Source organism: Ursus arctos, chromosome X (assembly GCF_023065955.2).
Source record: "Ursus arctos isolate Adak ecotype North America chromosome X, UrsArc2.0, whole genome shotgun sequence".
Lineage (NCBI taxonomy): Eukaryota > Metazoa > Chordata > Mammalia > Carnivora > Ursidae > Ursus > Ursus arctos.
Genome location: NC_079873.1, coordinates 40,680,491 through 40,705,620, shown reverse-complemented (window position 1 = coordinate 40,705,620; position 25,130 = coordinate 40,680,491). Strand labels below are relative to the sequence as shown.

The 25,130-nt window shown below is 53.7% G+C and overlaps 1 protein-coding gene and 1 non-coding gene across 12 annotated transcripts; one reads left to right on the top strand and one right to left on the bottom strand.

The window, feature by feature from the left end:
- Positions 1–1,180: 1,180 nt before the first annotated feature.
- Positions 1,181–21,273, bottom strand: HDAC6 (histone deacetylase 6). Of its 11 annotated transcripts, none has more exons than XM_044389400.3 (29): positions 21,137–21,273; positions 19,919–20,041; positions 19,702–19,830; positions 19,473–19,561; positions 17,402–17,486; positions 17,261–17,301; positions 16,465–16,561; positions 16,021–16,118; positions 14,782–14,886; positions 14,588–14,656; positions 9,419–9,545; positions 9,248–9,313; positions 9,096–9,155; positions 8,921–9,010; positions 8,479–8,585; positions 8,324–8,391; positions 7,917–8,082; positions 7,685–7,813; positions 7,329–7,497; positions 6,953–7,086; positions 6,311–6,379; positions 6,009–6,201; positions 4,530–4,679; positions 3,085–3,259; positions 2,465–2,973; positions 2,261–2,377; positions 1,980–2,126; positions 1,757–1,885; positions 1,181–1,572 (listed from the first exon to the last, which is right to left on the bottom strand). In XM_044389400.3, exons 2-29 carry the CDS (start codon positions 20,009–20,011, stop codon positions 1,504–1,506), a joined length of 3,480 nt encoding a protein of 1,159 aa, XP_044245335.1. In that variant the 5' UTR covers positions 20,012–20,041; positions 21,137–21,273; the 3' UTR covers positions 1,181–1,503. The 11 variants fall into 11 exon arrangements, with proteins under 11 accessions (XP_044245335.1, XP_057167339.1, XP_044245333.1 ...); XM_057311356.1 differs by having other exon boundaries at positions 19,702–19,827; positions 21,137–21,245; XM_044389398.3 differs by having other exon boundaries at positions 21,103–21,194.
- LOC113266013 (U6 spliceosomal RNA) lies at positions 15,101–15,205 on the top strand. The gene has a single exon (XR_003320215.1). It is a non-coding gene; the product is annotated as a U6 spliceosomal RNA (small nuclear RNA).
- Positions 21,274–25,130: the final 3,857 nt, after the last annotated feature.

The window sequence follows — 25,130 nt, the reverse complement described above, 5'->3', positions numbered from 1 at the left end:
AGGCGGCGAGGCTCCCACCCCGCCCCAGCGGGGAGGGGGGCGGGGGGCGGGAGGGGAGCGGGAGAACGCATGCGCAACGGAACTCCCAGGCCCCTCGGCCCCAGGGTTGGGTGCGGGGTGGTGTCCCCGCCAGTAACCAGCCACCCGGCCGCGAAAGTGGTGGTTTTGGGGGTGCGTGGGGCCAGCGGCGGGACTTCCCTGTGTCCCCCCTGCTGCACCTCTCCCTTACCTTAGCCCCCTTCTGGGAGGTGAGTTCGTGTTTTTGGCACGCGGAGGGTGTCACATTTTTTACCTGAGTGGCCAGACTTTGGCATATGTCTCATGAGGGCCTCAAGCGGAGCCTGGGCTGCCTCAAGCAGGGTTTTCAGAAAGTCGCTTGGGGGAGAGGGTTGTGCCTGTTTCTGAAGGGAAAGAGTTGCAGGGGAGGGTTTTTGTGTCAGGGCCTTAGGAACCAGATTTGAAGTAGATGGGTGGCAAGCTCAAACATTTCCCAGACTCCCTTGCAGCTATGGCACTCATGTGACACAGGTCTGACCAATGAGATGGAAGCTAAGGTCGTTGGGGGGCATCCAGAACGCTCCTTAAAAGAGGGATGACTGAGCTTGCTACAGCCCTCTTCCCCTTCTTCTTGCCCGAGTGGGGCTCTGGTGGGTATCTTGGGTTTATAAGGTGGCCATGAAGAAAAGTGTAAGAAACCTCAGCCTGAACTGTTCTGAGTTGCCAAAGAAATTCTCATTATGTGGGAGAAATAAAACCAGTTCCTCATCCCTGGTCAATGAGAGGCACTCCTTCCCCCAGGAAGTTACCCATGACCACCAAATTTAAGTATGTGAAACCTAGACCACCCACACCCGAATCAGGACAAAAAGACAGACGGGGAGACTGAGGCCTACTGAGGCCACTTCCTGATAGTTGTTTTGCCTTCTCAGCCCAGGGTGCAGCTGGGACTGGCCGTACGGCTATTTCTCAGGCAGGCCGTTTGCCCTGGGATTCCACCATTTAACCCACAGTTGAGCCAGTCAAGCTGCTTGCCCTATTTCCAGTTAGTGTTTTGGACACTGGATGGGCAGGGGGTTGACCCAATGGAGACCCATGCCCTCATTCCTTCACTACTCAGACGACCTGTTGGCCAGGCGTGTGGGGTTCTTTACCCACCTAAGATTAAAAGGCTCTCTCCAGGTTTCGTAACAGCTTGAACTTTATTACAAATGGAACTCTGCTATATATTGTCAGTTGATGCCCCTCCCTCCAAAGTATCAGCATCGTGATAGCAGCCCCCTCTCGGGACCACTGCACCGCCCTCCCTCCTTCCAGGAGAAGATGGAGTCCCTCAAACAGGCAGTGGGCAGGGGGAGATTTACAATTCGTCACAGTCCTCTTACAAGTATTTATGCTTAAATCAGCACCCTTGGGGAGGTGAAAAGAGTCTTCAGGATGGGGTGGAGTGAGGCTGCCCCTCATCCAGGTCCTCAGAAGGTGGAGAAGAGGAGCACGTTCTGGGATTTAGTGCGAGTGGGGCATGTCCTCCCCAAACTTGTTCTGGTGAGCGAGGCTCTTCACATCCAGGAGAGCCTGAGGACGCAGGAGAGGGTGGGTAAGCGAGAGTGAGGAGCCCTCTACCTCAGCCAGGGGGCTGCCCCACACCAGCCCTCGATAACCCTTCTCCTGGCCTGTCCGATCTCCCCTTACCCAGCAAAGACCGTGTGCGTGTGAGGGCGTGTGTGTGTGCGCATTCTCCGGTCTGCCCAGAACCCACCTGGTGGTGGACATAGGCCTCACAGTCGTAACACCAGGTAGACAGGTCGACGTAGCTGAGGACCAGCGGGTGTCCTGAGACGCCGTGGTGCTGCAGCATATGCGCACTGACGTAACGGCCGCAGTAGACCTGAGGTTGGGGAGGGAGTATCGGGTGGGGGTCAGCAGCCACCTGCAGTCCGGGCTGGGCCAGCCTCTGCCCCACCGCCTCCCGCCGGGCATACCTGATAGCAGGACAGACACACCCAGTTCTCCCGGAGTGTTCCACAGTCCTGACAAGGTTGGGTCACGTCCAGGCCCGATTCAGGTATGGGACCTACTGCCACCAAATGGGGACACCAGGGCAGTGGTGTCACCGCATAAAACGCGACCTGGAGTGGGTGAAACGGAGTCAGCTAGGGACTCCATCTCCCCATTACATGTCCCTACACCACACGCTCCCACCTAGAGGTGCACCTGGGCAAGAGTAGGATGCCACCGTCTTCTCCCTGACCCCTGAGCTCACCTGGTCACCGACGGCATGGTCCCCAAAGCTCTGAATCAGCATGGAATGATCCCTGTGCTGACCTTCAGCTGCCTCTCCTAGCAGTCTCTCCTCTTCTGGGCTCTGAGATTCTGGTGCCTTCCGGATGCACAGAGGTAAGAGGTGCATCTGAGGGGCCAGGTTCTTGCCCCTGCTTCCCCCCTACCTGGGTGTGGTGGGTCTTACCTGAGCCTCGCTGTTCAGGTCCAAGGTCCCGAGACTCTCAGTCAGCTTACTGGGGGATATCTGGGCTGTGGCTCCTTGCACAGATGAGGCTGGGGGAGTCTGGCTGTCAGTACGTAAGGCTGGAGGGGTTTGGATCACCTCAGCTCCCCCGACAGCTTCCTCTGAGGTGGTCTGGCCTGGCGTGGCTCCAACTGTGGCCATCCCCACGATGGTCTGGTCCAGCGTGGCTCCTTCTGTGGCTGCCTCTGAGGGGGTCTTGTCCAGCATGGCTTCCCTGGTGGGAGCGTCTGAGGCTTGGTCCTGATTGAGTGCCACCACTGCAGTCTCTGACTTAGCTTGGTCTGGGGTGGACACTTCCACGGATGATGCTGAGGTAGCCTTCCCTGTGTCCACATCTAGAATGTTCCTGTCTGGTGCGGTCATCCGCACAGCTGACCCACGGTGGGCTGGCGGGGTCACCTTCCTGGTGATTGACTTAGAACTGGAAGGTCCCTCCTTGTCTTCGACCTCTGGAACCACAGGACGGAGAGCGTTGAATGTGGGTGCTACCCCCTATCCTGCCTCGGATCTCTGCCCTCTCCCGAGCCCCCCACTGCCCCCCGTGCCCCACGCCTGCTCACTCATGACCCGCAAGCTGCGCCAGTATCTGCGATGGACTTGGATGGTCTCGGTGATGGAGGCCAGGGCCCCTGACAGCGGGGGCCGCGCCAGGGTTAGCAGTGGTGGTGGGTCCCCAAGGAGGGAACGGGTGCAGGCAGCCATGGACTCCGAGATGGAGGTCAGGTTGTAGCCACCCTTTGTTAAGACAAAGGGAAGAAAAAGGTATGATGGGGGGGCCTCATGGAATTTAGGAGGCAAGATGTTCTGCCTCCCAATCCCCCTTTGGGGCCCCTCCAGTCTGGAGGGTGAGGACAAGTGGAGAACTGCCATCTGTCCGATGGGCCGCACCCACCGTGTGAGGTGGTTGTTGACGGAGATAAGTTGCGATGTCAAGTGCAAGAGAGTAACCTGCGCACTAAAGCGGCCCTGAGGGCAGCGTTAGTAACCGTGCCTACGCGTGAACCGCTTGCTGTGCGCCAGACCCTATTTTGAGCATTTCTGCGTTGACTCTCTTAACCCTTACAACCACATGCGCTCAATCCGTACGGCAACCCCCTTTTCTCACATTCTATAGGAACCCCCGTCTCTGCTCTTTCTGCACATGAAGAAACTGAGGCTCAGAGTGATTAGATAATGTGTCTGAGGCCCTAACAGCTGGTGAGAGGCAGCGCTGGGGTTGGGAGCCGGGCAATCGGATGGAAGAGTTCATGTTCTCCACCACTCCCCTGCCCTGCCACAAGCAGTCCCGGGCCCACTGTGGGACCGTAGAGCAGCCAATTAATCTCTGCCAGCGACTGGCCTTATCTGCTAACAGCGAAAACACCAGCATGTAAGGTGGCGAGAGGGTTCAACCGATGTGCGATGACTCATGACCATAAGAAACTACTTAGACGGTGCTTACCACATGCCAGGCACTTTTCCACGAGTAGCCAGCCCCATCTTACAGATGAGGAAACTGAGGCATGGGGGGCAGGAGCACTGAGTGATTCACAGAAACTCAGGGGGTTTGCTTTGTCTGGGGAATTTGCTAGAGGCAGCTCAAGTAGTGGTAAAAAGCTTAGACGCTGGAGCCAGGCTGCTCAGGCTCAAGCCCTGGCTCTGCCATTACTGAACGTGTGACCTCGGGCTAGTCACTATACCTCACCGTGCCTCAGTTTCCCTGCTCTTGAGAGAGGACAATGACAAGGCCAGCAGACTATCTCAGCAGGCTGCTTTGTCACGTAAGTGAGTTAATAACGCACACGAAGTGCTGAGCAGAGCGTACGGCATATACCGGGCACTCGGTTAAGGCCGGTGAGCTGGGGTTACAATGAATGCCCAGTGTGTGCCAACAGTCCCACGTGGGGACACTCACAGCCGATTTTAGGAAATTGCCCCGAGTGTCTCAGCCTGCCAGCCAAAAGGGCAGGACTTCCAGCCTTCCAAACCGCCCTCCCACCGTAGGGAGAGGGACTGAGAGGGTTACCTCTAGGATTAGGATGATGCGGCCATTGGCAAGGCCCATCAGCAGGTGGGTGAGGTGGGCATAGCCCTCGGGTGACACCTGGCAGCCCCCCAGCGGGTCCCCCCGTGCGGCGTCAAAGCCAGCCGAGACCAGCACCAGTTCTGGGTTAAACTGAAGCAGGGAGAGAAGAGACACATGGGCGTGAGCATGGAGGCCTGGGTACCCAGCAGGTGAGGGCGCCCCAGACACGCACAGACGCCAGTCGGAGAGCTGGAGACCTGGAGACTGGGGGACACAAGACCAGAGCCCCGAAAATAGCAAGGGGAGGACGAAGAGACACAGGACAAACAGACTCAGGATCGCAGAGACACAGGAGCTGGAGAAAGATCAACAGAGACGTGGACACACCAAACAGAGACTTAGAGATGTGACACACAGAGACAAGGAGACATTTGTAGAAATGGACAGATGCAGACACGAGGCAGAGATGTGCAACGTAGAGACTCAGATGTCAGGAGACGGTGACATGGGACATACGTGCACAACAACACAGGGTTTTATATAAATGGCGCCAAAGGGGGTGCGTGCACACTTCATCACAGAAGGTGACAACGCAAGTGCCATACACAGAAAATGGTCGCACGATCAGATGGCAACATATAGACTGAACCAACATCGTGCTAATCACACAACACACACAAAAACATATCACACAGAGGGGACAGTAAGCCATAGCAACCCCTGCAAAGACAATCCCATGTGTGCCATTACCCAAGTCACAATGGTCTCGTACACACACACACACACAGAAGGTAGCTACAGCCACTGTGCATCATCAGATACACGTACACAGCTGAATACGCACGTCCACACAGAGGTCACAGAGCTGGTACTTATATTCATTCACCACACACGCAGACACACACAGTGCACACAGAAAAGGCAAGTCACCTACAGCTCCTCACGCAGAGTCAGGTAAGGCTAGACAGGCCACTGCCAGTCAGAGACACACACATGGCCATGGCAGACAGGCAGAGAGAGGACGGTCACACACACCCGCCCACACGCAGAAAGCCACACACCAGCTGTCACCAAGAGAGCAATGTGCAGTGACATACGGCATCACAGCCACCAAAGAGAGAAATGGCAGTGGCCCAGAGCCATTTGTGCAGCCTCACACACATCCTCAAACTCCCCCTGCCTTGCACATGCAGTTCCACCACAGAACCGGTAGGCACGCGGGGCCCCCTCCCATGTACCCGCCGAAGGCCACCCGCACGGACCCAGAAGTCCCTCACGGTCACGCACAGAGAGGGCGGTCACGTAGAGGCACTCCACCACGGCAGCAATTCACCGAGGCCGTCGCAGAATCACACCCCCCCCACGGCCATCACAACAGCCACCCATCGGCTGTGCCACAGGACGAGGCATCCGGAAGTCAGACACGCGCAGGCCCGCGCTCCCCCACGTGGTCACCGCCACGTGCATCCCGTACTGTACCTCGTAGGCAATGGGGAGCACCAGACGGTGCCAGGCAGCCAGGTAGTCAGCGTCACCCACGCGGGGCCCGTTCCAGGCCACATTGACAGTGAAGCCGGTGCCTGCGGCCCGGCCCATCTGGCTGCTGGCGCCCTCATCCCCCATGGGAAAGAAGGTGCCGTGATCATACCGGTGCAGGGAGATGTACAGCACGCTGCCGGGGCGGGAAAGGGAACCGCGGCTGGTGAGTGGCCCCTGGCACCCCTGAGGTGTGCTTGGCCCCCCTTCCCGACCACACCACGCCCCCTGCCCCAGCCCCTCACCTGGGGTCTTCCTCAAATATGTGCTGAGTTCCATTACCGTGATGGACGTCCCAGTCCACTATGAGGATCCTGGGGAGGGAATGGCGCCTCAGTGGCCTGGGACGCTGGCCCACCCAGGGGACAGGGCAGGGGCTAGGGCCCTGGGCTCTGTCTGCAGGGGCATTTATTGCTGGTGGCAAAATTTTGGGTGCCTGGGGAAAGCAGTGGGTGGCAGGCTGGCGGGTCCTATCAGAGAAAGGGTGAAAGCCAGAGCCTGGGTCCTGAGGTCTTCACTGTGGGCCCAAGCAAGTGCTCAGGGCCAGACCCGCCCCCCGGCCCCCCGATGGGTAAATGTGGGGAGCCGGATACTGGATCTTCTGAAGTAAGCACTGGGGACCCAGACCCTGAATTCTGTCACAATAGCCGTCAGGGGCCAGAAATGGAGCAGGGGGACCCTGGGCCTTGTTTTAGAACCACCTGGCTGCCACAACCTGGGGGTCCTATCTGGGTAAGCCCTGGGAGGCTAGATCCCTGGTCCCTTCCTGGGGAAGTGCTGGGCAACTGTACTCTTGGGTGTTTCTGGGTAAGTCCGGGGCGGGGGGGCTGCACCAAGGGGCCTGAGGAGGAAGCACTGGGCTGGGCCGGGAGCCCGGGAGCCCTCACCGCAGCGCATGCCCACTGATGGCTTGGGCATGGCGTGCAGCCACAGCCACAGAGTTGAAAAAGCAAAACCCGCACGCGGCATCCCGCTCCGCATGGTGTCCTGGGGGACGCACCACAGCGGCGCCATTCAAAACCTGGGGGAGGAGCAGGAAGCAGATCAGACCACCTGCCCTCACTGCTTTCTCTCCCCTTTATTCTCTCCTTCCGTCCCCGCCACGACCCCCGGCTGCTACGCGCCCCCAGCCTGCAGCCCCCATCCCCCCACCGCACTGGCCAGTAAGCCAGGCCTCCGGGGAGCAGCGCTCCTCCTCCCAGGCCCCTCAGGCCCAGCCCCCCCCCCTCTCCAGAGCGGCGCACCGCCCTGGGGGGGAGGTACCTCTCCGGCCAGCACGGCCTCCACCAGGCGGCAGGTGGCGCCAGTGGCCAGCTGGGCACAGGCAAAGGTGCCGGGGCAGATGTAGATGGAGTCAAAGTTGGAGCCCTCGCGGTGCAGCTCGCGCGTTTTCATCTTCGCTGTGGCCCGCAGACGACCCACGTACTCAGCACTGGAGGCACAGACGGGACACGGGGCAGTCAGGGGGTTCGGGCCCCTCCACGGTCCCTCCCGTGTCCCACAGCAGCTCCACCTACCAGGGACGGAGACCCGGAGCTCCAGCCCCCGTCCCACCCTGTGGCATGTGTGCCCTGAGGCCCCATCCCACCCCAAGCATGGTGAGGGGGTGTGTGTCTGACCTGTGGCAGGTGAGCAGTTCGGCGTCCGTGGCGGGACGTGTGGGCAAGGTGAGGCAGCGCCCTGCAAGGCCCAGTTCTTCCAAACGGCGCATGATCCGAAAGACTCGCTGAGGCATCTCTGGGTGGTAGCTGGGGTGGGGGGAGGTGGGCAGGAACCAGAGGCAGGGCTTAGTGCTTGAGGAAGGGGGAGGATCTCCCTGTCCACTTAGCCGGTGGCCCTCCGACTGCATACTTGTCCCACAAGTTGTAGTGACCCATCATCCGCTGGTCATAGACCAGCCCTGTGCGAGCCTGTAGCACGGGCCACGTCAGGATTGGGAGCGCCGGGGGCTGCCACGGTCCTTCTTCTTCCTTCTCCACATTCTCCTCCTCCAAGAAGTCCTCCTCCAGGGTCTCAGCTGTAAGGGGAGGGCACATTCACCCTAATCCCCCACCCGGGATCCCTGGAATACTCTGGAACTTCGTTTACCCAAACATGAAAGGGGTGGAAGGCCTGAAACCAGGGTCTAATGTGAGAAAGGGCCTGACCCTCCCCCACCAGGGGGGCTCAGGGAAGTCCAAGGACAGTCTGGAAGAGAGTCTCTCCCAAGGGCTCATTCCATGCTTGACTCCCCACCTAGCCCCCTCCCTGCCTCCTACCTGATCTTACAAGGACCTCCCAGAAGGGCTCCAGGGCTTCCAGAGCGCAGGACAGTGACGCCTGGGCACTAGAAGGCAGGGGAGGGAAATGTGAGCAAACGGTCAGTGGGTAGGCAGCCGGGGTCCCGCTTTTCTCCTCCTCCACCAGGGCTCACCTCCGGCACGGGGCACCAGGAGACTCCAGTATGGGGCAAGGGTCTCCCAGAAGGGTGTGGAGTGAGGCACTGACGCCCTCAGCCAGGGAGCGGAAGTTGTAGCCACCCTGGGAAAGGAGTGTGGGGGGGATCAGGAAAGAACCAGGTGTTACCAGGAAAGAACAATGATGATACTACTAAGGGTGCTGACTACACATCAAGCAGCGAGGACTTTGAGGGGTGACTTCCGTTTCGTTCACTGAACAGCGCTATGAGGCGATCGGCACGAGTGTGGCGCCCGTTTCACAGGAGGAAAGCAGGGGAACGAGGAAGGTCAGTGACTTGGGTGAGGCTGTCCAGCTAGTGAGTAGAAACGCAGGGACAGAAACTCCTGCCCGACCTGAAGGCTTTGTTCCAACGGCCTCCCGGAGACACCGGCTGAAACATGAGGTGCGTTACTCACCTCCAGAGACAGGATCAGCTTGCCGCCTGCCAGACCCATGAGCAGGTGCGTTAGCTGAGCGAGTCCTGCCGGAGTGGCGGCCATCTCACCCTGGGGGGAGGGGCGGACGGAGGATCAGCCTGGCTCCGAGCAAACTCCCTTCTGCCCACGTACCACCCCAGGGAGCCTGCCTTACCTTGGGGTCCCCTTGGAGGGCGTCAAATCCAGCGGCCACCAGGACCAGCTGGGGCTGGAACTGAGGGGGAAAGGGACTACATGAGGCCACTTGCCCTCACGGCCCATCCCTCAACATTGCTCCTGTCCCAACACACCCCAGACCCCCAGGACCTCAAGGGCGACTGGCAGAAGGAGGTGCAGGAAAGCGGCAATGTAGTCGGCATCGCGCATCCCCACCTGCGGACAGAGAGGCACGATGGAGACGTCCTGCCCTCTGCCCCGAGCTGGCTGAAGGGCAGCGGTGGGCCTAACTTCGGGGGCAAAGGGCGGGCGGACACTGACCTGGTTCCAAGGCACATTGATGGTATATCCCTGGCCTCGGCCAAAACCTATGGTGGACCAGTTAGAGGCCTTCAGGTGGGGCCAGAACCTACCCTGCTCGTAGCGGTGGATGGAGAAATAGAGGACACTGGAGGCAGAGGGGAGAAAAGAAGGTGGGGGGGCGGCTGAGAGTCAATGGCTCCAGATGCTCCAACCCACAGCTCCCAGTTCACTCAACCACTCATTCATTCTCTCGTTCATTTCCCCATTAACTCCTTATGGCCTGCATCCATTCATTCTTCTATTTGGTCGCCAACTTAGCTACCCTCCCATTCGCAAATTTTCCCATTTATCCGTTACTTCCCTCACTCGTTCATGTGCTCTCTCACTGGAATGCCTCCCTTGGTGATGCTCCTGCCCTCCTCCGTGCTAGCTTTGAGACCCTGACAGCTACGGGGTCTGTCTACCCAGTCCCCGAGGGCTCCTGACCCTGCGGGGGACTCAAAATCATACCAGCCTGCCCCCCTGCCTCTGTGACCAAGTGGCGGCGGAAGGACAAATCCTGTGATGTTGGAGGCCTATGGGGAGCTCTTAGCTGGCAGGATCCAGCTAAGGTGGCAAAGAGTGGCAGGCCAGGCTGGGGAACTTAGTGCTTCCCCTGAAGGACGTGGGGAGACTCAAGGGCAAGGGGTTTGGGGGCATGGAACTTGGCTCTGTGCGTGTAGCTGGGCTGAGGTGGGGGTGCTAGCTGAGGCTTCCTGAGGCGAGGGAGCAGTTCCTTCCCTCCAATACCTTATAGGGCACCTCTACTACTTTTTGTATTTTGTAGGTGAGAAACTGAGCACTCAGAGCAGTGAGGACGAATACATGGAACAGACACTGAAAAGACATGAAGGTCCATGTTCTGATAGAAGGCTCAGCAGGGGGACACCTGGGTGGCTCAGTCGGTTAAGCATCTGCCTTCGGCTCAGGTCATGATCCTGAGGTGCTGGGATCAAGTCCTACATTGGGCCCCTTGCTCAGGTGGGGAGCCTGCTTCTCCCTCCGCCTGCCACTCCCCCCCCCCCCCCCCCGCTTGTGAACACACTCTCTCTCTCTCTCTGACAAATAAATAAACAAATAAATCTTTAAAAAAAGAAGGCCCAGCAGGAGGCTGTGGGAGGGCTTAATTCTGATGGGGGGGCAATCAAAATGAATCATCTCTCATCCATCCATCCATCCATCCATCCATCCATCCATCCATCTGTTTATCCACTCCCTGTCTTGTTCCAGAGAGAATTTAAGGCCGCAGTTTTATCTTTTTTTTTTTTAGGGAAATGCAAGAAATAGTGGTAAACAATAAATCTAGACCAACTTAGTGACATTTTAATAAATGCTGAAAATGTGGTTGCGAAATTTGATGCAACTGATATAGAAAGATTCTTGAAATCAAAGAAAAGCACCTTGGAACTGGGGAATGAAACCCATGTGAAAGCTCTGGTCTTGAGCAGGTGGGAGACGACGGGGTTACTTTTGACTCTGATAAGTATCGGTTCTAAACTTTTTTTTTTTTAGTAAGTTAACTAGTAGAGGAAGAGAAACGCGCAGTAGAACATAAAGATGATCGTCAGGGGAAGAAAGGGATAAAGAAAATATCGGAAGAAAGCCAACCCCATGAGAGCCACCACAGCCAGCGGAAGAAAGAACACCCAAGGAAACTAAGTTTGTAAAGCAAACAGCAGGAGGTTTTTTGTTTGTTTGTCTTAAAGATTTATTTATTTTTATTTTAGCGAGAGAGGGAGGGAGAGAGAGCATGAGCAGGGAGAGGGGCAGAGGGAGAGGGAGAGAGAGAGAGACAGACAGAATCTCAAGCAGTTTCCACGCCCAGCGCGGAGCCCAAGGAGCCCGACAGGGGGCTCCATCTCATGACCTGAGATCATGACCTGAGCCGAACTGAGAGTCATTCGGATGCTTAACTGACTGAGCCACCCAGGCGTCCCAGCAGGAGGTTTTAAAATAAATTCCACTGATTTCCAGTGAAATAATGGTAGATTGATAGCATAGATTTACCTCCTTGTTCTCCCACAATCCCAGTCAAAAGACAGTAAAAGGAAGTTTGAACAAGTGTCATCCCAGGAAGATGGAGAATGTTAGAAAGGTTGTCAGACAATTAGACACTTCCACAAATGTCTGGGAAATAGTCTTTGAGGCTCCAGGGGCCCTATAGGCCCCTCCCTCATGCTGAGCAAATTAGGGAAGGCACTCAAGATGACGTGAGGTTTCCCTTCTGGAAAAATCAAGGGCAGATCCAGGTCAATGCACACAAAATCAATTTTAAAGAGCCAATTCACTGAATGACCCATTCACTAGATTTCCTTGTTTCTTTTAACCATTTAGCTTTGGTTTACCTGTTTTCATCATCTTTGTAGTAGTATCTTAAGGCCTGATCAATTTGTCTCCACCCAGGACCCCTGCTGATGGAGTTAAGAGCCTGAGGGATGTGGAGGCTAGGAGATTGAAGGGCCTGGATAAATGGTTTTTTTTTCCCAATTATACATTCTTATTCATGAGAAAGAATGCATTGAATATATTCACAATTCTTCATATCTGTGCATATTGTCAATAACATATCCACCAAAGAACACAGAGATAGCCTCCAATGCATTTATTAAAAGAAAAAGAATGATTCATGTTAGGGAATTCTTGTTAATTTGCTTAGAGACGATACTATAGTTATGCTTTTTTGAATTTAAAATATATCCTCTATGTTTTAGAGAGATGTTCAAAATATTTACAGAAAAAAATGATACAGTAATCTGGGATTAACTTCAAAATATTACAGAAGGAAGGCAGTGAGGGCAGGTCCAGATGAAACTAGATTGGCCACTTGAGTTGATAAACGTTGAGGCATTCAAGAAGCCGGAAATGGACAAAATAACACAGGAGGAAAAGACTAATAAAGACAAAAACAGAAAAAAATAATGAAGTATAAAAAGTAAACACTAGGGGCGCCCGGGTGCCACAGTCAGTTGAGCATCTGACTCTTGGATGTCGGCTCAGGTCGAGATCTTAGGGTCATGGGATCGAGCCCTGCATCAGGCTCCGTGTTCAGGACGCTGTCAGCTTGAGTTTCTCCCCTCTCCGCCCCCCCCCCCCCCGCCACCGACTCTCTCTCTCATTCTCTCTCAAAATAAATAAATAAATCTTTTTTAAAAACCCAAAACACCAGAAGAGTGGAGAATGACCAAAAAAGCCAAAAGCTAGATTTGAAAGAAGTAAAACTGACCAATGTTTGCAGAGGTGGAGGGTAAAAAAAAAAAAAAAAAAAAAGTGCCATCTCAAGATAAAATGCTTTTATCTGGCATTTGGCAGGACCCCATCTAATGCGTGGCTTCCTGCCCACACTCCGTGAGGTCGATACCTGTCGGTGGCCATCTCCTGCCCCCCTCCCAGGGGATCCCTTTCAGGAGACAGTGTCCCATGCGACAAGGCAGAGCGGCCCCCAGACAGCCACCTGCAGCAGCGCTGTATTCGTTGGTACGAATGCCAAGCGAGAGCTGCTAGACATTTGAGGCAAACCGAGGAAAGCTGAAAGCACTTCTTATGACCCCTGTCTAAAAACAAGCTGACAGATGAGGGAGCGTAGAAACAGAGAGGAAGAGAGTGCTTTTGGAGATGAAAACAATGTCTAAATACATAATTCAACGGAAGGGCTTCAAGGTAGAGCTGAGGAAATCTCCCAGGACACAGAGCAAAAGGGAGAAGAAAATACGAGAGAATACAACACAAGAGACCAGGCGGAATACAGTAGAATATGGTGGAAGAAAGCATCAAAGGCCATTAAGAAGAAAGCGTCTAAGGATTTAAGAAAGGCTTGAGTCTTCAGATGTAAAACGTCTACCCACCACTAAGCAGAATGAAGGGGCCAGGGTGAAAGTTCACAACACCGGGGATAGAAAGAAGAAACTCAAATCTTTGGAGAGCAAAACGGACCACTCAGAAAGGAACACAAAGCAGACATCTGTCAGCAACACTGCATGCTGGAAAATAATAAAGCCCTGTCTCGAGAACAGCCAACCTAGATTAAATAATGGGCCGCGGGAACCCAGGATCTATGGGGAACAAGGGGATTCTATGCAGTCGGTTTGACAGAAGCCTGGATCAAACAACTACTTAGTAGTGTCCCTACTGACAAGAACTTGCTCAATCACTTTCTGCAGGAAGGGGAAGCTGGTACCACCTTTCTGGAGAGAAGTCTGGTATGTGCCACTAATGAATCATTGAACATTATATCAAAAACTAACGATGTACCATATGTTGGCTAATTGAATTTAAATTAAAAAAAAAATAAAGCATGCTGACCCTCTGACCCAGCAATCCACTATCAGAAATCCATCCTATACATATACTCGGAAAAGTGCAAAGTTATATATTTTTAAACTACAGATTATAAAACATATAAAATTATATATTTTCACTGTAGAACTGTCTGTTCTAGCAAAAACTGGAAAGCACCATCAATGTCCCAGGGTTAAACGACCAGAGGTAGAGCCATATAGTAGCGTGCTGAACAGTCCTTACGGAGACTGAGGTGTTTTTTTAGAGGCACTAACATGGAGAGGGGTCCACAACATGCTGTTAAATGCAAAAAGCAAGTTGCTGAAAAACACGGAGAAGACTATCCCATTAGGCAGTGTGTTAATGATAATACTGAATATTCATACATCTAAAGGAAAAATTCTGTCAGAATATAACCTAAACTATCAATAAGTTATTTGGAGGTGACAGGAATTACAGGAGACTCACTGCTTTAGACATTTCCGTATTGTCCAATTTTTTTTAAACAAACTTTGCGGTCATCCTAATCAGAAAAATAAAGTAGTAATTTGAAGTTCACTCCAAGTCAACTGGTGAACAAGATCTCCAAGTACCTGTGGGCTCAAATATCATCTCTCCTACTTCTCTGTGTGACCTTGTGAGCATAAGCCTCGCTTCCCCCGTCTCTAAAATGGGGAACCCAAGAGACCCTGCCTTGGAGTGGAGTGAAATTAAGCGAGAACGCGGACGCGCAGGGAACAGCGCAGAGCCTGGTTCCCAGGTGGGCCCAATGAATATGAATGCCTTCCCTTCCTTCCCAGGCCCCTTCTGGCTGGACCCATAACGGTGGGGGTGGCTGGGAGTCTAGCATCGGAGGCCACACTTGGAGCATACCTGGGGTCCTGGTCAAAGGCAAACTGTGTTCCTTGACCATGGTGCACATCCCAATCCACGATAAGAACCCTGTGAGGAGGAGAGAGGGGGGTACTATAGAAGAGCGTCAAGGCACATCTTGGGGGAAGGGCCCCAGCCAGGACACCCTACCCTGCGCCACCCCCATCACACCCGCCCTGCGGCTCGTTGCTGACCTCTGAATGGCATGCTTCTTTTGAGCATAGCGGGCGGCCACAGCCACGTGGTTGAACATGCAATATCCATCCATAAGACTGTGCTGGGCGTGGTGTCCTGGAGGCCTGGGCAGGACAGGGGAGGCCACAGATTGGGGGGGGGCTCCTCTACAGAGGCAGACTCTCCCCTGCTCTCCAATTCTAGACCACCAATGCCCCCAGCACTGATGTCTGCCAATCGGCCAGGAACTGAGTAACGGGGGCCCCCAGACCTCCACCCCCAGTCTACTGCTCTCTACCCAAAGGAAATTTGATAATGTTCATTAGTTATCAATGCATAGTGCTCACTTTGGCAGCACATATACTAAGACTGGAACGAAACAGAGATTAGCATAGGCCCCTGCACAAGGGCGACATGCAAATTCGTGAAGCGTTCCGTGTTTTTGTCACTACGTGGTACACGTGAAACTAACAGAACGCCGTATATTAACTATGCTGGAATTGAAATTAAAAAATTATCAACGCATACACCCTCACACTCAACTTGTTCCTGGAGACTTAGCCCACAGCCCATATAACAAAAAGGGCAAAACGACAATGTTTCTAAATGGATAATGGTATTTGCTGTGACAGGTTTTGGAAGCGGCTATGACTGGGGGGAACCAAAACGCTCAGGGCAAGGGGGGCTGGTGGACTTCCTGTGTATTTGCACAGAGGTGCTCCACGCACGTCTAGGGTATACACTGTTCGAGAGAAACTTGCCAAGATGGAGAAGTGAAAAATGCACGCGGTCAGTGCTACCACCATTTGTGGCTAAAAAAACAAGGGGAGGGAGGAGAAAGGTCGTATGTTCTGCAGTTCACCAGTGCTGGGGTGCCGACAATGCTAAGAGGTACGGTGACTTCACGTGCCAACAACAAAACAGAGAACGCTGCAAAATGAATTCTAAGACACCACCGTTTGTAAGATGAATCTGGATCTCAAGATGATCAAATAGGGATGTTAGCATTGATGCAATACAGCATTGACTCCACGAAGAGGCACAGAAGGTTTCTGGGAGTGCACGTGTCATTGGTTACAATGACTATCTCCAGGAGAGGAAGCAGGTCTCTGGGGGATGGGGTGGGAGACTTTCTCGGTACCCACTTTTGCACCTTTGACTCTTGAACCCTGTGAATATACCACCTATACCAATACATTTTACGTCTGAGGGGAGGAGTTTTTTTAAACACAGAAAAGGCAAATGCTGGCGGCTCCTACCTGATGATGGCCATGCCATTCCGGATCTCATTCCCCAGGACCGCATCCACCAGCCTGAGGACAGAGCCCGAGGCCAGGCAGGCACAGGTATATGAGTTCTGAGGAGATAGTGGGGAGCCAGAGACGGAGTAAGGGAGAGAGCAACCCTGTCCACTCTGCTACTCCTCTCCAGGATGTGGTGGGCGTGGGGATGGGAAACCCCAGGACTGTCACCACCCTCTGCTCTCACAGTTGTTCTTTTTTTTTTAAAATATATTTTATTTACTTATTTGAGAGAGAGCATGAGTTGGGAGGCAGGGCAGAGGGAGAAGCAGACTCCCTGCTGAGCAGGGAGCCTGACTTGGGGCTTGATACCAAGACACTGAGATCATGACCTGAGCCACAGGCAGAAAATTAACCGACTGAGCTACCCAGGCGCCCTGCTCTCACAGTTCTTATCCATACCGGATGCAGGTAAACTGAGTCATAGGTGTCTGCTAGGATGCGGAGCTCTCCCTCATTCATGTACTGGGTCGTCTCCATCAGGTCAATGTATTCCAGGCTGGGGACACAGACAGGAGAGGAGATTCAAGGGCCTGCCCCTCTCCTGGGCCTGAGTCAGGGCCCTGTCCCTTCCCCATCTGAACCCTGGTCAAGTCAGGCCCCCTCACCTGTCAACCTGGGGGGGACAGCTGGGATATAGGACACATTCCCTGCTTCTTCCCTAGCCAGCCTCATTTCCAGTAATATCCCTTGCCCTGTGCCCTGGCCACAATAAATCCTACCGCCAGGCCACTGGCCACATTGCTGTATCTGTCTGTACCTCCCTTCCTTCAGTTCTCCTCTTTGTCTGACTCACTCTTTCTCTCAGCTCAGATCGCCCCTCTGCCAAGCTAGCTCTCCTTGAATCACATCACCTCAGGGCCCTCACTCTGGGTTCCGGAAGCCCCATGGGGGGACCTCCAATCACTCTGTCTGCACACCCACCCTCTGTTTACACACTAGATTGTAATAACAATAGCTTCTCATGGGCTGCTGACATGGAGGGCACCGTTCTAAGCACCCAACGCCTCTCAAACCCTCCAGAGGAACTTCTGTTTGCTAGCTCCCATGTGATAGGCAAGGACCCTCAGGTTCAGAGAGGCTTAGCAACTTGCCCAAGGCCACAGGGCCCACGACACCCCTTCCCAAAGAGTCTGGCCTGCCCTGGCTGGCCCAGGGCAGCCTCCTCCCCATCTCTACAAGACTCGGAAGCCTTCACCTGTGAACCAACATCAGCTCCTCCTTTTCAGCAAAGCGAGCCTGGGGAGACACAAGGAATAAAGGGCTCAGGCACTGGGCACACCCAGGCTCCGCCAGCTCCTGCCCACCACCCACCCAGGGTGTTGGCTGAGGGACTCACCTGGAAGGACACGCAGCGGTCCACAAGGCCCTCCTGGATCAGCTGTTCCTTGATGGCATGGAGCCGCTCAGGGCATTCAGGGAAGCTGGGGTGACAAGACATCCAGACACACACACACACACACACACACACACACGGACATGGGTGAGCGGCCCCTCTGCTCCCGCACATCTTCCCCATCCACCCTTCCACAGTTGGTCACATCAGAGACTTTGGAGTCAACCCTGGCGCCTGTTTGGCTCTGTTCTCGCAATACACGGACAGTCCGTCCATCTCCTTGTCACCCCCGCTGCTGTCACCAGAACCTTCTGCCCGCACTCCTGCCCTCAGCTCCTCACTGGCCTCCCTGCTTCCCCCTTGCTCCCCCAATGGCCCCATCCTCCGCACAGCAGCCAGACATTGGCTAAAACCCAAATCAGATCACGTCCCTCCTCTACTTAAAACCTCCTCGTGGCTCCCACCTCGTGCAGAGGCAAAGCCCAAGTTCTCTGCATGTTCCGGAAGGCCCTGAACCACCGGCCCCACCACCTCTGAGACACCGACTCCCAGTGTGTCTCTCCCTCTTCCTCCATCCAACCGAGTACTTTTCAGCTAGCTCCTCTCCCTACCTAGAACACTCTTCTCCCACATGTCTCCATGGCTCACTCCCTCACCTTCCTTCCGATCCCTGCTCAAAGATCAGCGAGGCCTTCCCTGACCATCTTATTTAAAACCGGATTCCCCTCCACCATATTTTCTACCACTCTCCCTCCCATGTCGGTGTTTCTCCACAGCACCTCTCTAACACGCTGTCATTCATTTTTTTGCTCACTGGCTGTCTTCCCCCTCTAAAATGCAGTCTCTGCAAAGGCAGGGGTTCTATTTGTTTTGTCCACTGTGGTGGCCCTAGCTCCTTGGGAGATGGTAGACAGGTACTCAATAACGAAGTCTTTTGTCATCACAAGCCTTCTGTTGGGATAGGGGACAGACTCATGTAAGTGCGGTCACGAACAAATGATGACATGGACTAGGAATGTCTCAGAGAGCAGGTGTGGGGGAAGGGGAGTGGCCAAAGCCCTCTCTGAGAAAGTTTCCTTGAGATGTGAATGTTAACTGGGAGGGGGAGAAGGTGGAAACGAATCTCTGGAAAAGGGGAGCGGCCAGGGTAAAGACCCGAGCTGGCAGAGTGCCTGGCCTGTTGGAAGAAAGGCAGGGGACCAGTGTGGGTGAAATGACGTGAAGCAAGTGATTGGCCAATGAGGTCACCAAGGTGCCGTGGAGCCAGATCACGTGGAACCTTAGAGGCCAGAATGAAGAATGTGGACTTTACCTTGAGGGCAACGGTGTGCCCTTAGAAGGATTTTAAGAAAGAGAACACAACCGTAACTAATGTAATGCTCTATGTCAACTATATTTCAGTTGAAAGCTAATTTAAGAAAAAGAAGAGAACATCATCTCGTACCTATTTTTTCTTTTGGCTGCTGTGTGGAGGACAGACATCAGGGTAAGGGTAGAGGCAGGGGAGCCAGGGAGGAGGCCTCAGCAAGACTGGGTGAGTGATGGTGGTGGTGGCAGTGGAGGCAGGGAGGAGAGGTCAGGTACTGAATATATTTCCAACATGGAACCAAAAGAATTTGCTGATGGATTACAACGTGTGAGCAAATGGGAGGTATAATTCTTCCCTGTCTGCATGAATGTCCTTTCTTCAAGGAAGCCTTCTGAGAACCCCAGATACTAGTCTAGGGTCCTCCATCAAATACTCTTGAATCCCATGGTCTGAGGTCATCCTTCATTAAACACCTCCCACTGCTGTTGGCTGCTTAATGATTTGCTCTTCTTCTCAACTATCAGCTCCTTGAGAAGGGGCCCTGTCTGTCTGGTCTGACACGTCTGTATCACTAACTCCTGGAACACAGTGCGTACTTGGTAAGTGTTGGCCAAATGGAAAGAATCTTTTCAAGCCTAAACCTCACCTCTCGAAATCATCTGCTTCCAGTCTCTAGGCTAGCGGAGAATGGCTTCATTCTTCCTAATGGGCTCTAAGTGTGTTTATTTGTGTGGTCAGGGGACAGCCTGGAGGAGGCAGCCTCACCTGTCATCCCAGAGGCAGTGGAATTCATTTAGCTGCTCATCGAACACCAAACCAGTCCCAGACAGTGTCTTGGCCTCAAGGTTCAGATCCTGCAGGGGGAAAAAAAAAGGAGACTCTGATTGGTTTAGGGCCTGAGTCAGAAGGAACACACCACACTGTCCAGGAGGGAGAACCACAGGGTTCTGATTGTCACAGGAGGCTAAATCCATTGAGGCCCAGCCACTCCCACCAGTCCTTGCAGGCCCACGATGAGGTCTTGCTCTGCTGCTTGGCTGAGCTTCTTCATTCTGCCTTTCTTCTTTACCTCTGCTAGACTAGGGCTGGAGTGGAGTAAGGCACCCTTCTTAACACCTCGCTTCTGCCAAACAGAAAGAAGGGTCAGATTCCAGTGCACGGCCCACTGCTCCCCCCCCCACCCCCGGATCAGGGCAGGTCTGGGGCCTCACCGAGGTGACGCTGGAGTCGTGGGGGGGCGAATGGGGGTTATGCCTACTCCTTCGCTGCCTGGTTGTGGTGGAATCCTGGCCGGTGGAGGTCATGGTCGGGGAGACTTCACCCCTGACGCGGTTCTGGGGGGTGGGGTGGAGGTGATTACGAACGGGCTGGAGTGCCCTGAAGACCCCACATCCCAGACCCTTCCCAGGCCCCGCCCCCTACACAGTCTCCATCCCTTCTGCTATCCTACTCTCCACCGCCTTCTACACTCCGCCCCTTTCAAGGCCCACTCCTTCCACTGGGGTGTCCATTCAACCTGGTCCCGCCCATCCCACTAGGCTCCACCCATTTAACACTATTCTTTCCCCTAGAAAAGTCTTGCCCTTTCGAGGAGCAATAAACCCCCGGGGTCAGTCCGTCCTGGGGCCAGCCCTCTCTAGCTGATCACCGTCCTTTCCGCTCCCCCAAGTCCCATTCCCAGACTCTTTCATTCCTCCAAGCCTCGCCAAGACCCCACCCCTTCACAAATCTGCCCCTTCCAGCTAATCTCCCAGGATAATCACCCACCCTTTCACCCAGCCAGACCCAGACCCAGCTCCGGCCCGACTCCACCCTTAACGATCCACTTAACTCCACCCCTTATCGGGCCGACCGGCACCTTCCACTTCGCCAGATCCCGCCCCTAACGTTTCAACGGGCCCCTCTCCTCGGGGGACTGCCCCTTTCCTTCCACTAGATCCCACCCCCCCGCTCAAACCCTACCCTCAAGCTCCACCAAATCCCTTCAGCCAGTTTCGGGCCGCCTCCCGCCAGTGCCCTCCCCCTTCCCACCCCCGCAGTCGACGCCGACCAATCCCTTCAGCGCCACTCACTGGGCGCAGCCCTTTTCTCAAACTCCGCCCAGGGCTCACGCCGCCAAATTCCTGGCGACCCGCGGGACGGCGGGTGCCTGAGGCCCTCTTTTCCATTGGGCCGGTCTCTGTGCTGCCCGCCCCGATCCCGCCCACACGGCTTGTCGCGGCCTTGCTCAGGCCACACCTGCCGCGAGCTCAGAAACGCCAAGTCAGCGCGTCAGCGCGACAGCGCGCGACGCTGGCCGTGCTGCGCCTGCGTGAAGTGCGCGCCGGCGGCTCGAGGCGGCGCTCAGGCTCGAGCTCGCCCCTCCCCCAGCCACCGCCGCTGTCGTCGTGGCTACCGTGGCCTCTGTCTCTCCGTCCTTCTCCAGTCACCTTAGGAGTCCTCCGGACCCGCGCCAGTTGTGCCGCACGAGGACTCAAGAGAGCAAGCAAGCAAGCGAGGGAATTAGGAAGGGGCGTCTCCTCCCGGCAGCTTCCCGCGCGGCGCGCTGTGATGACGTAGCATGGGCGGGCTGGCGGCAGGGCCCCGGAGCGAGGTTGACGCTGGAGGGTGGCTGGTTGCGGCCCAAATGGGAGTGGTGTTAATGTTAAATACTGTGAGGATTTTCTGAGTTTAATATGCACTAAGGTGGCCCACAGGAAGCACTCACTAAATGTTAGCTACTGATACTCTGCCGGGAAAATGGATGGTTAGGATGGAAGGAGTCTTCCTGGGGGCAAGTAATTGTGATGAGAGCTAGTAATATGTGACAGGCATTGTCGTAAGCCACAATTCTGTGAGGTAGTTCCTATTATTAAGGCTGCTTCGCAGATAAGGAAACTGAGGTTATGCGACTCAGCCATGTGACCTTGGGCAAGTTACTGAACATCTCTGTGCTTCGGTTTCCTCATCTGGCAAACTGTGATAATAGTCCCCAGGGCTGGAGTGGACTCAAGGAGGGGAGTTTTCCTTGGACGGCATTTCTCCCTCCAGCCCCCTCCACCGGGTAACCTCTGACCCCAAACTGTAATAGCGTATGCCCGGGAAGTAGGGGGAGTTGCACCCGTGTGCCCCTCCAGCTCCCTCACACGCCTTGTCTCGATGATGTCTAAATATCAGCCCCGCAGGAGGCCGGTTTGCCCTCCTAATCTCCCTCTCTCATTCTTCACCATTTCCTACCGGGCTGTACGCTGGGGCTGAAGAGATAAGCGGTCTGGGGTTCAGCATCGCTGACTAACAAATAGATTGACAGCCTCACTGCCCAGTAGCCTGGCCCTATGAACGTTTTGAAAACCCCAGTCCCACCCTTCTCTTTCCTTCCACTCTTTTCCTACCAGAGCATTTTTTTTTATCCCAGTGGAAGAGGATCAAGTCCTGAGGACCTTTAAACCTCCATGTGCACCAAAGACAACGTGATACAGACTGAGGAACATTCTGGGGTTGTGATGCCTGCAGAGTAATAGAGTAGGGAGCCTCTTAAGATCCATGGCCCATTTTTTCTGTATAGTCAGAAGACAGATTCCCGAAGAGCAGAGGTCAGTCAACTTTTTTATAAAGGGCCAGATAGTAAATATTTTAGGTTTTGCAGGCCACATAATGGTCTCTGTGGCATATTCTTTCTTTTCCTTTAAAAATGAAGGGGGCGGGGCAGCTGGGTGGCTCAGCCAGTTAAGCATCTGTCTTCTGCTCGGGTGGTGATCCTAGGGTCCTGGGATGGAGCCCCCGCATCACGCTCCCTGCTCAGTGGAGAGCCTGCTTCTCCCTCTCCCTCTGCTGCTCTCTCTGCTTGTGGTCTCTCTCTCTCTGTCAAATAAATTAAAAAAATATTTTTTAAAAAATGAAGAGACCAGCTGAAGTCTGGCCTTGGCCTGAAGGGTGTAACTTTCTGATCCTGCTGTAGAGTGTCAGTTTTTAGTTTTCTTTATCTGGCTGGGATTCTTTTACAGGATGAGTACAGAGTTTCCATGCTTCCTGAAGAGAGATATTCCTTTTGTGTGAGGACTGGGATTCATGGACAGGGTCAGGTCACTTCTGGTGTCCTACTGGGTCAACCAGTGTTCCTGGACAGAGTGAGGACAGGGATTCCTGTAGTTTCTATAGTTTTGTTCGTCTCCTGATCCAAGCATGGATTTCTTTTTTTTTTTTTTAAAGATTTTTTATTTATTTATTCGACAGGATAGAGACAGCCAGCGAGAGAGGGAACACAAGCAGGGGGAGTGGGAGAGGAAGAAGCAGGCTCATAGCGGAGGAGACTGATGTGGGGCTCGATCCCACAACGCCGGGATCACGCCCTGAGCCGAAGGCAGACGCCTAACCGCTGTGCCACCCAGGCGCCCCCCAAACATGGATTTCTATACAGGACAAGACAGTTGTTTTTGGAGAGCTCCAGACTAGGGGCTCCCATACAAGCTCAGGATGAGACTCCTTAGACTGCATTATGAGTTTCCTACGAAGAGATCAGGTGGTCCAGTTCAGGGTCAGCACAGGTGTTTCTGTACAGGTTCAGAGCTACGTTAATGTCGACAGTAGGAACAGTGTTCGTGTCTAGATTCAATCAAGCAATTGTTATTAATTGAGCTAATTTAAAAAAATTTTTTTGAAGATTTTATTTATTTCTTTGAGAGAGAGAGCAGGGGGAAGAGCTGAGGGAAAGGGACCAGCAGACTCCACACTGAATGTGGAGCCCAGATGGGGGGCTCAGTCTTACAACCCTGAGATCATGACCTGAGCAGAAATCAGGAGTTGGATGCTTAACCGACTAAGCCACCCAGGCACCCTTGAGCTATATATATATATATTTTTTTTTTTTTTTTTAAAGATTTTATTCATTTATTTGAGAGAGAATGAGCGGGGTGAGGGGCAGAGGGAGAAGCAGACTCCCCGCTGAGCAGGGAGCCTGACACAGTGCTCAATCCCAGGATTCCGAGATCATGACCTGAGCTGAAGGCAGACACTTAACCGACTGAGCCACCCAGGCTCCCCAGCTGGGCTAAATTATGCTAGCTGCTGTAACAAACCCAGAATTTTAGAGGATTAACAAATAAATATTTACTTCTTGCTCATATAAAGTCTAATGTGAATATTTATTACTGATCATTCAGGGACCCAGGCAACTTCCGTTTTGTGGCTCTGCTCTCTGAATCCTTGGAGTTCTCACTATTGAGCTGGTAGATGGGAAGAGAGAGAGAGTGGAAGATTCCGTGAGAGATTTTTATGGGCCAGGCTTGGAAGTGGTGTTCATCACTTTGCCCATACTCCATGGGTCAGAACTGTGTCACATGTCCACATCTCACTGCAAAGGAGGTCAGAAAAGTGAGTGAGCTTAGGAAAACACAAGTTTGAAGAGCCTATGGCAGTGCCTGCTACAGGATTCTATAAACCCCACAGAGTCAGGATAATGGTTCCTGTACAGGGTGAGGGTGGAGCTTCCAGGACAGGGCCAGGGCCAGGGCTGTCAGAGTCACATCAGGACATCCTGTTTGGGGTCAATAGAGTGTTTCCAGAAAGCGAGGTTAGGAGTGCCTATAAAGGATCAGGTCAGAGATTCCTGTGAGTGGAGTTAAGGATTTCTGTTGAGAGGAAAAGGTTTGCTACAGAGAGTCCAGTCAGAGGGTTCCAGTACAGTTGTAGGCAAGGCTTTCTGTAGAGGGTCAGGGCTATGGAGCTAACACATGGTAAAGACAGGAAGCCCCGTACAGTGTCTGGGTAGGGGGTCCTGTGCCAGGTGAGGCCATAGGTACCTGTATAAGATGAGGTCTAGGCTTACAGTAGAGGGTCAGGACAGGCACCCCTGCCATGGTCAGGAAAGGGTTTTCTTTTCTTCTTTTTTTTAGAAAAGGGTTGTAAGTTCAAGACTGAGGTTCAGGTTAAGAGTTGGATTATAGGGATGCCTGGGTGGCTCGGTAGGTTAAGCGTCTGCCTTCAGCTCAGGTCATGATCCCACGGTCCTGGGATCGAGCCCCGCATCGGGCTCCCTGCTCAGCGGGCAGCCTGCTTCTCCCTCTCCACTGCTTGTGCTCTCTTACACTGTCTTTCTCTCTTCCTCAAATAAATAAATAAAATCTTTAAAAAAAAAGAGTTGGATTACAGTGGGGTTGGTGGGGCCTGGCTGGCACAGTTGGTTAAGCGTCCAATTCTTGGTTTCAGCTCTGGTTGTGATCTCAGGGTCCTGGGAGCAAGCCCTGCACTGGGCTCCATGCTCAGCAGGGAGTCTGCTTAAGATTCTTTTTCTCCTTCTGCATGCGCTCTCTCTCAAATAAACTCTTTAAAAAAAAAAAAGAAGAGTTGGACTAGGGGTTCTTATGGACTCTACAGGTTAGAGTGTGAGATCAGGGATTGTTGTGAAGAGTGACATCAGGGGTCATTGTCAACAATGGAGGCAAGAGC